The 13,706-nt window shown below is 40.9% G+C and overlaps 1 protein-coding gene across 11 annotated transcripts in view; it reads right to left on the bottom strand.

Moving 5' to 3' along the window:
* The window catches only part of FRY (FRY microtubule binding protein), a 540,321-nt gene that overhangs the window by 134,822 nt on the left and 391,793 nt on the right, over positions 1–13,706 (bottom strand). For all 11 annotated transcript variants that reach the window (XR_008392915.1, XM_053672872.1, XM_053672873.1 and 8 more), the window contains 4 exons: positions 12,973–13,127; positions 6,692–6,791; positions 6,235–6,406; positions 437–693 (listed from right to left, as the gene is read on the bottom strand). Coding sequence is in view for 10 of the 11 variants with exons in the window: in XM_053672872.1 (XP_053528847.1) it covers positions 437–693; positions 6,235–6,406; positions 6,692–6,791; positions 12,973–13,127 (684 nt within the window). In the remaining variant the exon portion in view is untranslated. The remainder of the gene's footprint in view (positions 1–436; positions 694–6,234; positions 6,407–6,691; positions 6,792–12,972; positions 13,128–13,706) is intronic.

A 13,706-nucleotide genomic window follows, 5' to 3' on the forward strand; every position in this document is an offset into this window, starting at 1 on the left:
GTGGGAAAATGCAGGGATGCAAAATGTTCAATTATACCTTATTTTAAGGGTCATGGCCCTCTGAAAACAATAACAAGGGGAAAGAAACACAGCCATCCACCAGGAAGGACCGATGTTCAGCAATTTATAATGCACAAATTAGTAATGCACAATGCTTACTCATGTTGTTAAAAATGTTAGGCTTCTTATTTTTATTATAATTTAAAATTTGTGGTAAAATACACGTAACACAAAGTTTATCACATTAATCACTTTTCAGTGTACAGTTGGATGGCATTAAGTACAGTCACATTGTTGGCCAACCATCACCATCAGCCATTCCCTATTCGCGTGGTTTTTAATGACAAATGCCACTCTGCCTGGGTTTGCATCCTGGGTTTAATGAACCCAGATTTTCTAGAACAATGAATGGAGCAATGTTATGGAGGCACGGTACCTTGGCAGTCATGTACATGAGGTTATTCAGGACCAGAGATGTAGCTTCTGGGGAGCCCCAGCCATTCCCTTTCAGCCCATGGGAAGCGGTCGCTTCTCCTTCCTGGTCCTTGCTGTCATCCTCGGGACTACTGGGGCTTGACCCTGGGAGAAGGAGTCTGCTGTCCACCAGCTCAATGTTGCGCAGCCAGGGCAGCAGGTAAGTGAGCATGATCTGACGCCCATTTGGGTGCGTGGTAGGGAATCGCTGGCTGACCTCTAGAGAGAAGGGCAGTGATGGAGAGCCATGTGTTATGGCACCAAATTAAACTAAAACATTAACAGCACTGAGAGGTAGCATGGGCCTTCAGTTTACAAAGCATCTGTATACACAGTACCTCCACAAGGCCATGAAATCTTAAAACTGAGACTTGTCCTCTAGCCTCTCCCTTCACATCTGGTGCCTGGGGGAAAAGTGAGAGAGTAGGGTGGGAAGATCATAGCTTGGTGAGAGTGAAGTGAGGTGGAGGCCTCCTGAGTTCAAATCCACTGCACATTGCAGTGGACAAAACAAGGGACTTGGGATCAGAAGGACATATGATTACATACAGTTCCTCCACACAATAGCTGCATGAGACTCTGGGTTAGTTACTTAACTTCTCTGTTTCTCAGATTCCTCATCCATCAAACAGGGCTACTAGGGTAACACACTGGGCTATTGTGAGGATTAAAGATAGAATCAATGTATAGAATATGTTCAGCATGGTACCTGTAATTTTCAGGCTCTAAATAAACAGTGGTGAGGACTATTAGAACAGAGGCTGTCTTTCCACTGCACGGATATCATTCAGAGCATCTTCCATGCACTATTAGCTGTTACAAAGTAGGATGTGAGCCTCCAGAAAGAACCAAGTCAGTGCACAGACTCCTGTTTGTGGAGTCCACCTGAAAGCGGCCAACTGTGTGGAAGGTGCATGCTCAGTGCTGGGCTCTGTTTCATAACATAAATGAATCAAACAAAGGGCAAACTACATGGCCAGCCCAGTCATTTCATCATGACTTTCTCCAGTAGCACTTTTGCATGAGTTCACAGCCAGCAGCATTTTATTTTCATAACTGAGACAAGCTTTCTATAGAAAAAAAGCACAGCTTTATGTATGTGCTACAAGCTCTAACATAACCTCTGATTTCTATCATCTAGAAAAGAAATTCTTTCATCCTAAGGGAAATGAGAAAGCTGGTCTGAGGCACTTACTACCCAGCATGGGAGGGAATCTCATTTGGGGAGCTCATGGTTGCTAAGCAATAGAACAGCACAGTAGTCAGCAGTTACAACAAGAAAACCCACTGGATCCCTGACACTGTAGCTTTACCTGATTTGGCCCTTTCCCTAAAATCACAATTACAACTTTTTACTCTGAAGAATAAGAGTATGCATATTTAATGCTGTGCCAAAAGAATCAGACAGGGTTAAGTTGTTAGCTTTTATATGGGTCAAAATATCAAAATTTATTCAATACCTAATTTCTAAACTTTATGGGAGTGATGATTGCTCTTATAGACTTTTATGACACACGTTCAGATCCTTGCAAAATCATGTCAGTCACTCATTCCAACACACAGGCCCTTTTCTGTGAGCACAGCCCTGTGCTGGCTGGAGAAAGCAGATGGGAGCCTCAATCCCAGCCCCGAGCAGGAGACCCTGATGTCAGTTATGCTGATGGATAACCCTGGGGTGACAAGTGATACACAGAGGCACAGAGTGCTTGGGGGTTCCATGGAGAAAAAGGACTTCTGGTTACAAAGATTCAGGGGACTTTTATGGCAAAAGAATGGCTTAAACTCCACTGGAAAGGACTAGGACTTTGGAAGCAATAAACCTTTTTGAATCACAAGGACAATCACTATTAAGAATACTTGTCATCTTTCAATCATGGTATGAAAACCTATAGACTTTTTGTAGCAACAACCACCTTTCAACACACCATGTAATTTGCTTGCTTATGATGTTTATTGCATCTTGTCTGTCAGATAGAAGATCTGAGAGGATGGGGATGTCTGTCTGAGGTGCCCCAGGCACCTCGATAAGGGCCTGGATTGTAGAGGAGTTTTTGAAGAAAAAAGAGGAAAAGAATGCCCCAGACCTGACCCCCACCCCTAACTGCCTCGCCTCCCCAGAAACAAGTTAAATAAAATGTGAGACGATGTCAGTGGACTACCATATGCATTTTCCAGCTCCTTTAAGAAGGACCTGAATAACTTGCCTGGCTGCTCATGAGGAATTAAGTTATTTGAAATTATAGGCAATAAAAATATCAGCATGGGGTTTGCAATAGTAAAAGCAGTAAAAACAAGACCTAGGGACTTATTATAAGTACTTTATTTTTTTACATTATTTTTAAAAAGTTATTCTTCATAAATCAAACTAGTTAAAAGGTCAATTCTTGAAGAAAATTGCCTGCAACTCATCATCTGAGCTTCTTTTCTTGTTAAACTTGCTATACTATTTATTCCCCCTCTCCCCAAACTGTCAGACTCATCTCTCCACTAGCTTCTCCCTCTCAGTCAATAAACTTGCTCAAAGCAAACCTCACTCATCCTCTGACTCTGCACCTCCCTGTGGCCCCATCTTCCCTGTTTTCTTCTTTTTCAGCCAAATGGCTGAGATCTGGCTTTTGCTGCTATGTCTCCATGGAAACTACTGACAGTTACCAATGAATTGAGAAATCCAGAGGGTAATTTTGATAATTTTAGAGCTTATCTTGTAGGTCTAAATGTAGACACTCCATTTGTGGCTGTGGACTGCTTGCTCCCTGCTCCTGAATCCTTTTTCCCCCAAGGTTTCCATTAGCCCACCTAGATGATGGGTCTAGGTGTCCTCTCTGAATGTGCCTCCATGCCCTCGGTTCACTTGCCCTTCCTTGGCCCAATGCTTGGAAGTTGGGTGTCAAGGTTCTTTCTCTCATTCTGGGCTCTCTCTCCATTCACAATCTCATTTGTCCCCTTGGTTCTAAATACTTCTATTCTTCCATGAGTTGCTACTGCCAACCTTTCCTTGACCCTAGTCTGTCTATATAGAGGCCTACACTCAAAATCTCAAGCTGAGCTCCCTGCCTAGCCCTAAACCTCCTCTTCTCCCCAGTGGCTCTCAGCACAGGACCATCTCCACTGGCCTTACAGATGTGCATAGGCACTGTCCTCTGTGAACCCCACCAAGGACCTCTTTATACTGCTCTCTCCTCTCCACTTGTCCTGGGCTTAGTTATGGCCTTCATAACTTCCTCCTTGGGTGGCTCTCATATCTCAATTGGTCTCCTGTCTCTAGACCTTAATGAGCCTTCCACACTGCAGCCCATCTTTTAAAATGCATTCTGATCTGTCCCTTACTTCTGTTGTTTGAATCTGATCAGTGGCTTTCGAAACCCAAACACCTTGCCTGGATGCCCTCCCTGTTAACAGGGCTCTGAGGGGTTTCAAGGAAGACATGAAGATCACTGGCCTCCAAACTCCTTAGGGAGCAACATGAGGCCTTCCGACATTTGACTTCTGCCTCTCTGTTTGTCCCTGTTCCTGTATATATTTTGTTAGCCAAATTCACCACTATATAATCTTTCAAATGCAACCTGCTATTTGACACCTCTTGGCAAATGCATTTGCTATTCCATGGTCTGCAGTGCTTACCTACTTGCCAACTGTAATGTCAACTACTTGTCTGCTTTGCAAATTTCTCCTCTTCTTTTCAATTGTAGCTCAGGCATCCCCTTCTTTGGGAAGACTTTCTTGAAATTCCTGGCTCAGTAATTAATCAGTCCTTCATCTTCTAGCAGAATATGCTTTTTTATTGCACCTCCTGTACTGTATCCTAACCATGCAATTACACATCTTACTTTATTACTAAACCATGAACCTTTGATTGGAGAGACTGCTTTATTTAACACTGTATTCTGAGGACCCGGCATAGAGGTGGCACTTAACTTTGGTGGAAGTAAATAAAAATAAAATTTAGTTTTCCAAGAAGAGAATTAATTGATCAAAAAGGATTTTCTTGCCCTGACTGGTATGGCTCAATGGATTGAGGTCCAGCTTGCAAACCAAAGAGAAGCCAGTTCAAATCCCAGTCAGGGCACATGCCTGGGTTGTGGGGCAGATCCTCAGTTGGGGGCACTCAAGAGAGGGAACCACATATTGATATTTCTCTCCCTTTCTCCCTCCCTTGCCCTCTCTCAAAAATAAATAAATAAAAATAATTTTTAAAGGATTTTCTTTTTTTTTAGAGAGAGAGGAAGGGAAGGAGAAAGAGAGGGAGAGAGACATATGTGTGGTTGCCTACTGGGGACCTGGCCTGCAACCCAGGCATGTGCCCTCGACTGGGAATCAAACCAGCAACCCTTTGGTTTGCAGGCCCATGCTCAATCCACTGAGCTATGCCAGCCAGGGGTAAAACAGTATTTTCTTGAATTCCCCCACTGTCAAGCACAATGGAAAGGTGTGGCTGACTCTGTCTCACAGAGACAGAGAGAGTTTTTTCAATGTAGTATATTTTAAATAGATCTTAAGGAAGACTGGGAGTTGGAAGATGAGGAGAAGGGCTATCTCCTGCAGAGCAAGGATTTACAAAAGGAATTGGTATGCTGGTAAAAGGTCATGTGAGAAAGGAGCAGAGGGTTCTTCGGTAAAAGGCAGAAAGAAGTTTGGGAGAGAAGGTATCTTACAGATGGAAGAGTTTTAAATTTATAGCACTGGCTTTGGGAAAAGACACCTCGATTTAATTCTGACTTGGATCCCTCCTCACTACATGGTCTTGAACAAATTAGGGAACATCTCTAAGCCTTAGCTTCTCACTTGTAAAACAGAAATAACGATTCTAATGGTAGTGGTGGGGACAACCCCATGACAGGACCGGGCTAATTGCTTGATTTTTATTAGCTCATTTTAACCCTCACATCTTATGAGGTAGTTTTTATTGCAGATGAAGTGACAGAGTCTAGAGGCTCTGTGACTTGCCCATGGTCCAACAGGTAGTGCATGGCAGGGCTAGTGATGAACCCAGACTGTCTGACTCTGGAGCCTCACTTCTAACCTCTATTGATGAGTGTAAGAGTTGATGAGGAGTGACATGTATATAAAGTGCCTACCACAGAGCCTGGCACATGTTAACCACTTAATATATGGAAGCTGTTATCAGCAATTTTTAGGGTAACTAGACAGAGACGTTGGACCTAGGAAGTGCTGTACATAATTGGTTTTGCATGGCAGGTGGATGGGGTGGGACTCACAAGGATCCAGACTAAGGCAGTGCAAATGTAGATGGAGAAGGAGATGAATTCAAGAAACCAAACTAAGGTACTATGTGAGCTCAGGTACTATGTGAGCTCAGGCAAGACATTAATTGACCAATGCAATTCTTTAAAAATGGATTTTCATAAAAATTAGTCACAAAGATTACTTGCAAAGATTTGCAGTAATTGTATGTATTAAAAGTTATACCACCCATATTAATTTCTTTGGGAAATTTTATGTAGATAATGTTTGCAGAAACTTGATTAATCTATGAGAAATGCATCTTCACTGTTGTTTCATGTTTATTTATACCTACACTGTTTTAGATAAACAAATATTTTTTATATTTAAAGAAATTTTAAAATTTACTTTTGTATGTAATTGGACTTAGTCCAGTTATATGAGACCAAAATTACAATAATTTTTATCTACAAACTTAGCACCCACAACTGTGGCTCTAAATTGACATTAGAATTTAAAGAGCAAGACTAATGACAGCATGAATGATCACATATATAATGACTGACTGTTGTTTAGTACCTGAGAAGAGCGGGAGCGTGAGCTCGGGGTACATCCTGGCCAGCTGACATGACAGAAGGGCTAGTGACATGCTGTACAGGGGCGGCAGTGGGCCGTGGGTCCCACAGAGAACACTGCCAGGTCTTTGTTCAGCTACTTTCTTTGAGTAAACAAAAAGCTTTGTTTCAAGGACCTATAAAGAGGTAGGAAAGTAAGAAAACAATACAAAAAAATTAGCTGTGTTAGGAGCATTTCTATTTAATAAGGATTCAAAGTAAACTAATAAATCTAAAAGGGATTCAATATAGCAGCATTAAGTGTAGTAGTATTCAGTGGAGGACATCAGTTAGTCCCTCTGTTTACAGTGATAGGGAGAAATAAATAAATGCATATCAAGAAACAGCAACCCAGGGGGCAACTCCATTTCTATTTTCTGTGCCCATGAGTGGACGTTTCTGTGTCAGTGAGTGGTACGTACCTGCATGAGCTGCATGGAGATCTCATAGGTCTCTCTGCTGGTGTCAGAGGCCTTAAACAGAACAAGGTTTAGCAATGTCACTGTGTCGAAGGGATAGTTCCTAAGGGGGGAAAAAAGCACAGTTTATAAGGCTGTCTGGCTAGTAATCTAGATAAATCAGTACCACTGGCCTCAGTCACACGTACTAGTGGCAGCCCATGCCTATCTGGCATTGTTCTGCCTCACTCTTTTGCTGCTATAGCAGATAAAGGGAAATAGCTCCATGTTTGTTTAAAAATGAATATTGTGACACCAGGAGAAACAAATACAAAGATCTATTTAATACATATAGATTTTAATGAAAAACAAATACAAGTAGAAAGGACTGTACTTAGACAATATGTTTAAATTTCTTAATAGCTCACTGACTTAATATTTTCATTCAATCTATCTACACTTACTAAGTACCAACTATATACTACGAATACCTGTGAAGTAGTTCTGACACTAAGGTAGTGAGGGCTGTCCCTTCACCGAAGGGCAGCTTCTAGTATTCTTAGGGAAACAGAACTATACAGTCTAGGTAAGATGGCAGCTATGATGGCGGGCTGTGAACTTCCAGCGAGGGACACCCAAATCAGAGGTGGGTCAGGAAAGGCTTTTCCAAGACACAGATGAGTAAAATGAGCCTCCAGCCCCAGGAGACATCAGCCAGGTCATGGAAGGGCAGTATGAGAGTGCTGTGGGCAGACAGAGCATTTTGAAAGATTACAACAATAAAACAGCAAGATACCTTGTGAAAAAGGAAAGAATCTCTGAGTGTAAAAAATAAGCAGAAGAATAGGAAGTGCCAGGGCTAGGGGGTGGGTGCAATGGGGATTATGACCAGCCTCTGGACTTCATCCTGAAAGGCATGATAAAGATCCTACTGGATTTGCAGTGGGGGTGGATGAGGAAAGGGCATTAGGTTTTGAACGCCCACTCTCACTGCTGATAGAGAATGGGGGTCAATATTGGAAGCTGTGACAATAATCCAGATGGGAACTCATGAAGGCTTGAATTAGGGCAGAGACAATAGAAACAGAAAAGGGGATAAAACTGAAAAAACACTAAGGAGAAAAAAGTCGGCAGGATTTGGTAATTGCTTGTATGTGTGGGATTGGAACTAGGGGAAAAGAGGGACACAGATGACAGAGTATGTGGCAATTAGTGGCATAATCAAGCGGCATATGGAGACTAAATCCATTTTTTTCTTACTGTGTGATACTATTTAAAGATGATGTCTTTTTTACTGTGTGTGTTTTCTTAGTCTATAGTAAAAACAAGGTCACAGATGGAAAACTCCTGGTGAGATAAATTATTAGTGCATAGTCCGTATCAGGAGACTGGTATTCATTTTGAGGCAACCTTCAGAAAGCAGAAGGTAGCTTGGAGCTGAAAAACATATTGTCTATCCTGTGGGATCCTTTATTGATTGTACATAATTACACTGTCTAAGAAGTTCTGCTCTGGAGCTTTCACCCTTGTAGAAAGGCACAACCCTACTATGTGTACAGGCCATGTCACAGTAAGTTACAGTGGAAACTGCTTAGACACATGAAAAAGGATTTGTACTTTTATACACAATATTACTCAAATTGAATATTTTTTTATGGTACTAGTAATACATGAATACTAGTTTTTCTGTTGAAAGGAACACACGAAGTGGGAGACCCACACTGAAGATGACTCACTTGCATGTCTGGCATGTCAGTGCTGGTTGTTGGTAGGTGTATAAAATAAAACGTGGACGTGCCCATCTCCTTCTCTCCCCCAACTGTTGTTTCTGATCCTACATGCAGCCACTGCCAACATTTGGGTGTATGTCCCAGCCCTTTTCTAAGTCTCTATATAAAGATGTGTATGTAAGTATCCCATCTCCAACACATAGAATTTGAAACACAAGTATGATTGTACTAACTACATGTAATGTTTAGAGATTAGGTTTTACAGCAAACTATAAAGCCCACCTCAGACTCCTTAATAGCTATGCAATATTCCACAGTGTGGACAGACTATAAGTAACTACTCTTGTAGTGGATGCAGGGGTGTGCCACCTACATTCCCCTCAGGTCCGGGCATTCAATCCTCCCCCTGAAGTGGTGGAGCCTGCTACTGCTGGCTGAACCCTTCTCAGGGAATTGCCTTCTACCAGAGAGATGTACCCAAGCCAAGTCATGCCTACTCCTCAGCAGGAGCTGAGGGACTGGTTGAAGTTTTCATTCTACCCAGTTCTACTTCCTTCATTTCCCCACAGATGATGACCCAGTGGGCATCCACTAATGAATTCCTTGCATTCAAATCTTTATTTCAGAGGCTGTTTGCTGGGGAATATGACCTCTACTACTTTCATTTTTTCACTATTATAATAATGGAAATGTGAAAGTATTTCTTCAGAAGAGATGCCTATACATCATGTAGGGTCTGACAATGCCATTGTCTGCCTGACAATGATTAATAAGCTTTATCTGTTTTCCTATGCAAAATGAACCTAATAAAAGCCCATTGAGGAAAAGGGTCTGGGCCCTTCTCCTTTGAGAGACTGGCCACCTTTCCTCTCCAAGCACATCATGTCTTGGTAGACTTATTCTCATCTGTGGTGGCTGGGGGTGGTTGGACTTTGTGGGTGAAGCCCCCTACAATGATGCAGTTTATGTATGACTTTTTAGAAACCTATTCTTTTGTAAGAGAAGGTATTTGGGTATTTTTCAGAAATAAACATGCAGAAAACAAAAAAAGCAGAAGCTAAAACACCAGAATTGCTTTGGAAAACAGAATTGAAAAATAAGTGCAAAGACTGTTCAAACAAATCAGAGCTTTGTCTAGGCTATACAGTCTGAGAATTTATGGAAAAAGAGAGCAGCTTTTGGCCACAGCTAAAATTTCAAATGGTAAACGCACCATGAGGTGAGAAATGACTACAGTGTTGGCCACCGTCTTGGCAGACAGGTCACAGCCATGGCACTGCCTGGCCCTCCAGCTTTCCTTCCTTCTGAATAGATGAGTGTCATGAGTGTAAATTGATATACAATATTTGCTTAAGAAACCCAAATAGTTTAGGACCATAGCTTAAAAAAATCTACTGTAAAAATAGATTAGGGCCTATGTCCTAATATTTTTATGACTAAACATATTACTGAAATTGAGATTATGTCACTAACTTCTCAAAGCATTTATTTGTGCTTCCTAAGGGAAAATAGCTAGAATTATTCATAGGAATGCCATGTAACACTTTATGAGATGGCATGCAATGAGAAATCTGGCTACAAAGTTCAAAGTAAGTTCACTGGGAGAAGGGCAGCAAAGAAAGGAAAATTTTATTATTCTTATTTTTGTAAAAGGAGTCTTGGTCTGAGTTATACATTCTAAATATGTTTTTTAGAATTGAAGAATCATGTGAAATTTATTCTAAGTATGTAGAAATATCTGAAAATAAAAAATATTTTGGAGAAAGAGATTTTTTGCAAAACATGTTATTTTGGTCCCATAGGTCTAAATAACCTTTCATAATGTTAACATTAAAAAATAAAATGATAGAAAAATCAGTTTAGATTTCCGCCAAGATGGAGGCATAGGTGGAAACACTGTGCCTTCTTGCACAATCAAGTTTAAAAACAACAAAGTTTTAGCAACAAAAAAAAGCAGCCAAACCACAGAAAATTGAACAATATGGGAGTCCGACAACAACGAACCACTCAACCAGGCCAGTAAGAGGGGCGGAGCCGGGCAAAAAAGATTCCCCGACCCGGGTGTGCAGGCAGCCCAGGGCGAATCCCAGGTGTGGGGTAGTGATGAGTGGACCCAGTGAAGGCACAAGGCAGCAGGCTGACCACGGTCACAAGTTTGCACGCCAATAAACCAGCAAAGGAGTGAGCAGTGAGACAGACTGCGCAGGCCCCAGCAGCAGGAAGCAGCAGAGGGGACCACTATTGCCCCCTCTCTGACCCCGCCCCCACATACAGCTTCACAAACCATCGACCTGGGTGGCCCTGCCCTGGTGAACACTTAAGGCGCCTCTCCTCATACTTAACAGGCACGAACAGATCAAAACATGGCTCAAGAAGAACTCAGGGCCCCAGAACCCATAAATCTAAGTGAACAAGAAATTGCCAACCTATCAGAGGCACAGTTCAAAACACTGGCAATCAGAATGCTCAAAGAACTGGTCGATTTTAGTCACAAATTAGAGGAACATATGAAGGCTAAACTAATTGAAACGAAGGGAAATGCACAGGAAAGCAATAGTGATGGAAAGGAAACTGGGACTCAAATCAAAGGAGTGGACCAGAAAGAGGAAAAAAAATGACCAAACAGAAAAAAAATGAAGAAACAAGAATTCAAAAAAAATGAGGAGAGGCTTAGGAAACTTCGGGACATCTTTAAAGGTTCCAACATCCAAATTATAGGGGTACCAGAAGGGGAAGAGGAACAGCCACAAGTGGAAAACTTATTTGAACAAATAATAAAGAAGAATTTCCCCAATCTGGCAAAGGACATAGACTTCCAGGAAGTCCAGGAAACTCAGAGAGTCCCAAAGGAGTTGGACCCAAAGAGGAACACACCAAGGCACATCATAATTATATTAGCCAAGATTAAAGACAAGGAGAGAATCTTAAAAGCAGCAAGAGAAAAGGGGACAGTCACCTACAAAGGAGTGCCCATCAGACTGTCAGCTGATTTCTCAGAGACCTTATAGGCACGAAGGGGCTGGAAAGAAGTATTCCAAGTCATGAAATCCAAAGACCTACATCCAAGATTACTCTATCCAGCAAAGCTTTCATTTAGAATGGAAGGGCAGATAAAGTGCTTCTCAGATAAGACCAAATTCAAGGAGTTCATCATCACCAAGCCCTTATTATATGAAATGTTAAAGGAACTTACCTAAGAAAAAGAAGATAAAAAAGATGAACAGGGAAAGGACAGCAAACTCACAGTTATTAAGAACCACACCTAAAACAAAAGCAAACTACTAGGACAGCTAGATCAGCAGCGGAACCATAGAAATGAAGATCACATGAAGGGTTAGCAAAAGGGGAGTGGGAGAAGGAGAAGAGGGGAGAAGGTACAGGAAATAAGTATTATAGACAGTAGATAGAAAATAGATAGGGGGAGGGTAAGAATAGTGGGGAAATATAGAATCTAAAGAACTTGAGACAGGAGGTCATAAACTAAAGGGGGGGATAATGGAGGAGGGGGTGTGCAGGGTGGAGGGGAATGAAGGGGGAGAATAGAACGACTGTAATGGCATAATCAATAAAATATATTAAAAAAAGAAAAATCAGTTTATAGTCAACTGCTATAACTTTTATGGAGATTAAAATACATAGAAATTCTGCAGCTAAGATTATGAAAAATGGAAGCTTTAGGCATGAAATATCTATTATCTTCAAAAAAGAAAGATAAACATTTTATGTAGTATAGTTACTTTACATTTATTAAAAGTAGATGTCTTCTAAAATTTTGTGTCTGTTAATTTAGAACGTAATAGGTTAGAATTTAAAACTAATTCACTTTTATACCCTTCTTCTGGCAGTTCAAGTGGCCATTTTAAATGCAACATTTAATTAAAAAGGAAAATCAATAGTCTGTGTGAGTCTTTCAAAAATAAACTTCAGCTGCCTTCTTTCAAGTTCTAAAATGTAAGCTCTTTTATTGGGAAAAATCCTATGTAATTTGAAATCTTCAAGAAAATCTTCATTAACCCTTGTTTTACAGTTATAAAATTCTATATAATTTACATAGAATGGTTTTGCTGAACAACTACTTTATATACCAAGGGTGGTGGTATCAAAAGTGTGATCTGTGGAACCTGGGTGCCATATTTCTTTCCTTTCTTCCATTCTGAAGTTTTTGACAAGGTGGAGTGAACCTTTTTAGACTGTTTTGTGGTTTCTGTTTGCCCAAGGTGGCTGAAGGGCTTACTGTTCACATCTGTCACAAGCATTTCTAGAAACTCCTTTAACATATCTTCTTGGTCATTTTCAAATTCAGCTCTAATGTTTCATTATGAATTTCCATGCAAATAAAGGAAGGGTGCTATAACAATAAACCACTCTCCTGTTGAATATGAAAAATCAATGTAGCTGTACACTTAATGGGAAGGATCTATCTGCTGGGGAAATATAGGCCATTTTGGATTCCCATAGAATTTACTATGCACAGGTCATTGCAGAAACAGTAGGCTCTCAGTTATTCATACCATGGAGAACAACTCCAATAGTATTTGCCACTGACCAGCAGCCCCCACTTACAAGAATCCGTACCTGCTTCCACATACAGTTGCTATGGCTTTGAAACAACCTGAAGCAAGTTGGTAGGAACCTGTGTAGCATCGGTCAATTGCCCAATTGAAAAGATTTATTTGGTCAGGATTAAGTTCCAAGAGCAAGACGACAACTTCGCGGCCAAGTTGATGGACCTGAATACATGGAGGAAAGGAATTATTCATGTTTAATAAAAGGCTATTCCAGGAAAAAACACCGAATTGAACCTATAAATGGCGTAGGTTCATGAACCTTGAATGAACCTTGAAATTGAATGGCGTAGACTAGAAGTGGAGACAGAGCATTCATCTTGATTTATTTTTGTTCACACTTCCCTCTTTAAGAGGCAGTGACTGAAACTGAATATTGGAATGTATGAGCTGAACGGGACCTTGTGTAAACCTGTCACAGAGGATCCGCTCACTCTGGGTTATTAACTTCAGACAGATAGTGAAGACTCTGGCTATGTTTCTTCTTTGTATTTAAAAGGTTTCTGAAAAACACATGTAACTGACAAAAGTTTAAACATACAGGAGGAGATAGCCTTTATGTATGCAGTCCTTTAAGAAAAAAAATCAGAGGGAATATGTCTAGGAGGATCGATAACTATATACACTGTGTAAAGCTTAACTGGTGATCTTTTACAAAGAAATGCAGTTATCAAGACACTCCTTAATCACAGACTTTCATATAAAAATATTGGCACAGGAAAGAAAATAGGATATTTAGTTGAT

Source organism: Artibeus jamaicensis, unplaced genomic scaffold, assembly GCF_021234435.1.
Source record: "Artibeus jamaicensis isolate MK-2021 breed Jamaican fruit bat unplaced genomic scaffold, CSHL_Jam_final contig_793, whole genome shotgun sequence".
NCBI lineage: Eukaryota > Metazoa > Chordata > Mammalia > Chiroptera > Phyllostomidae > Artibeus > Artibeus jamaicensis.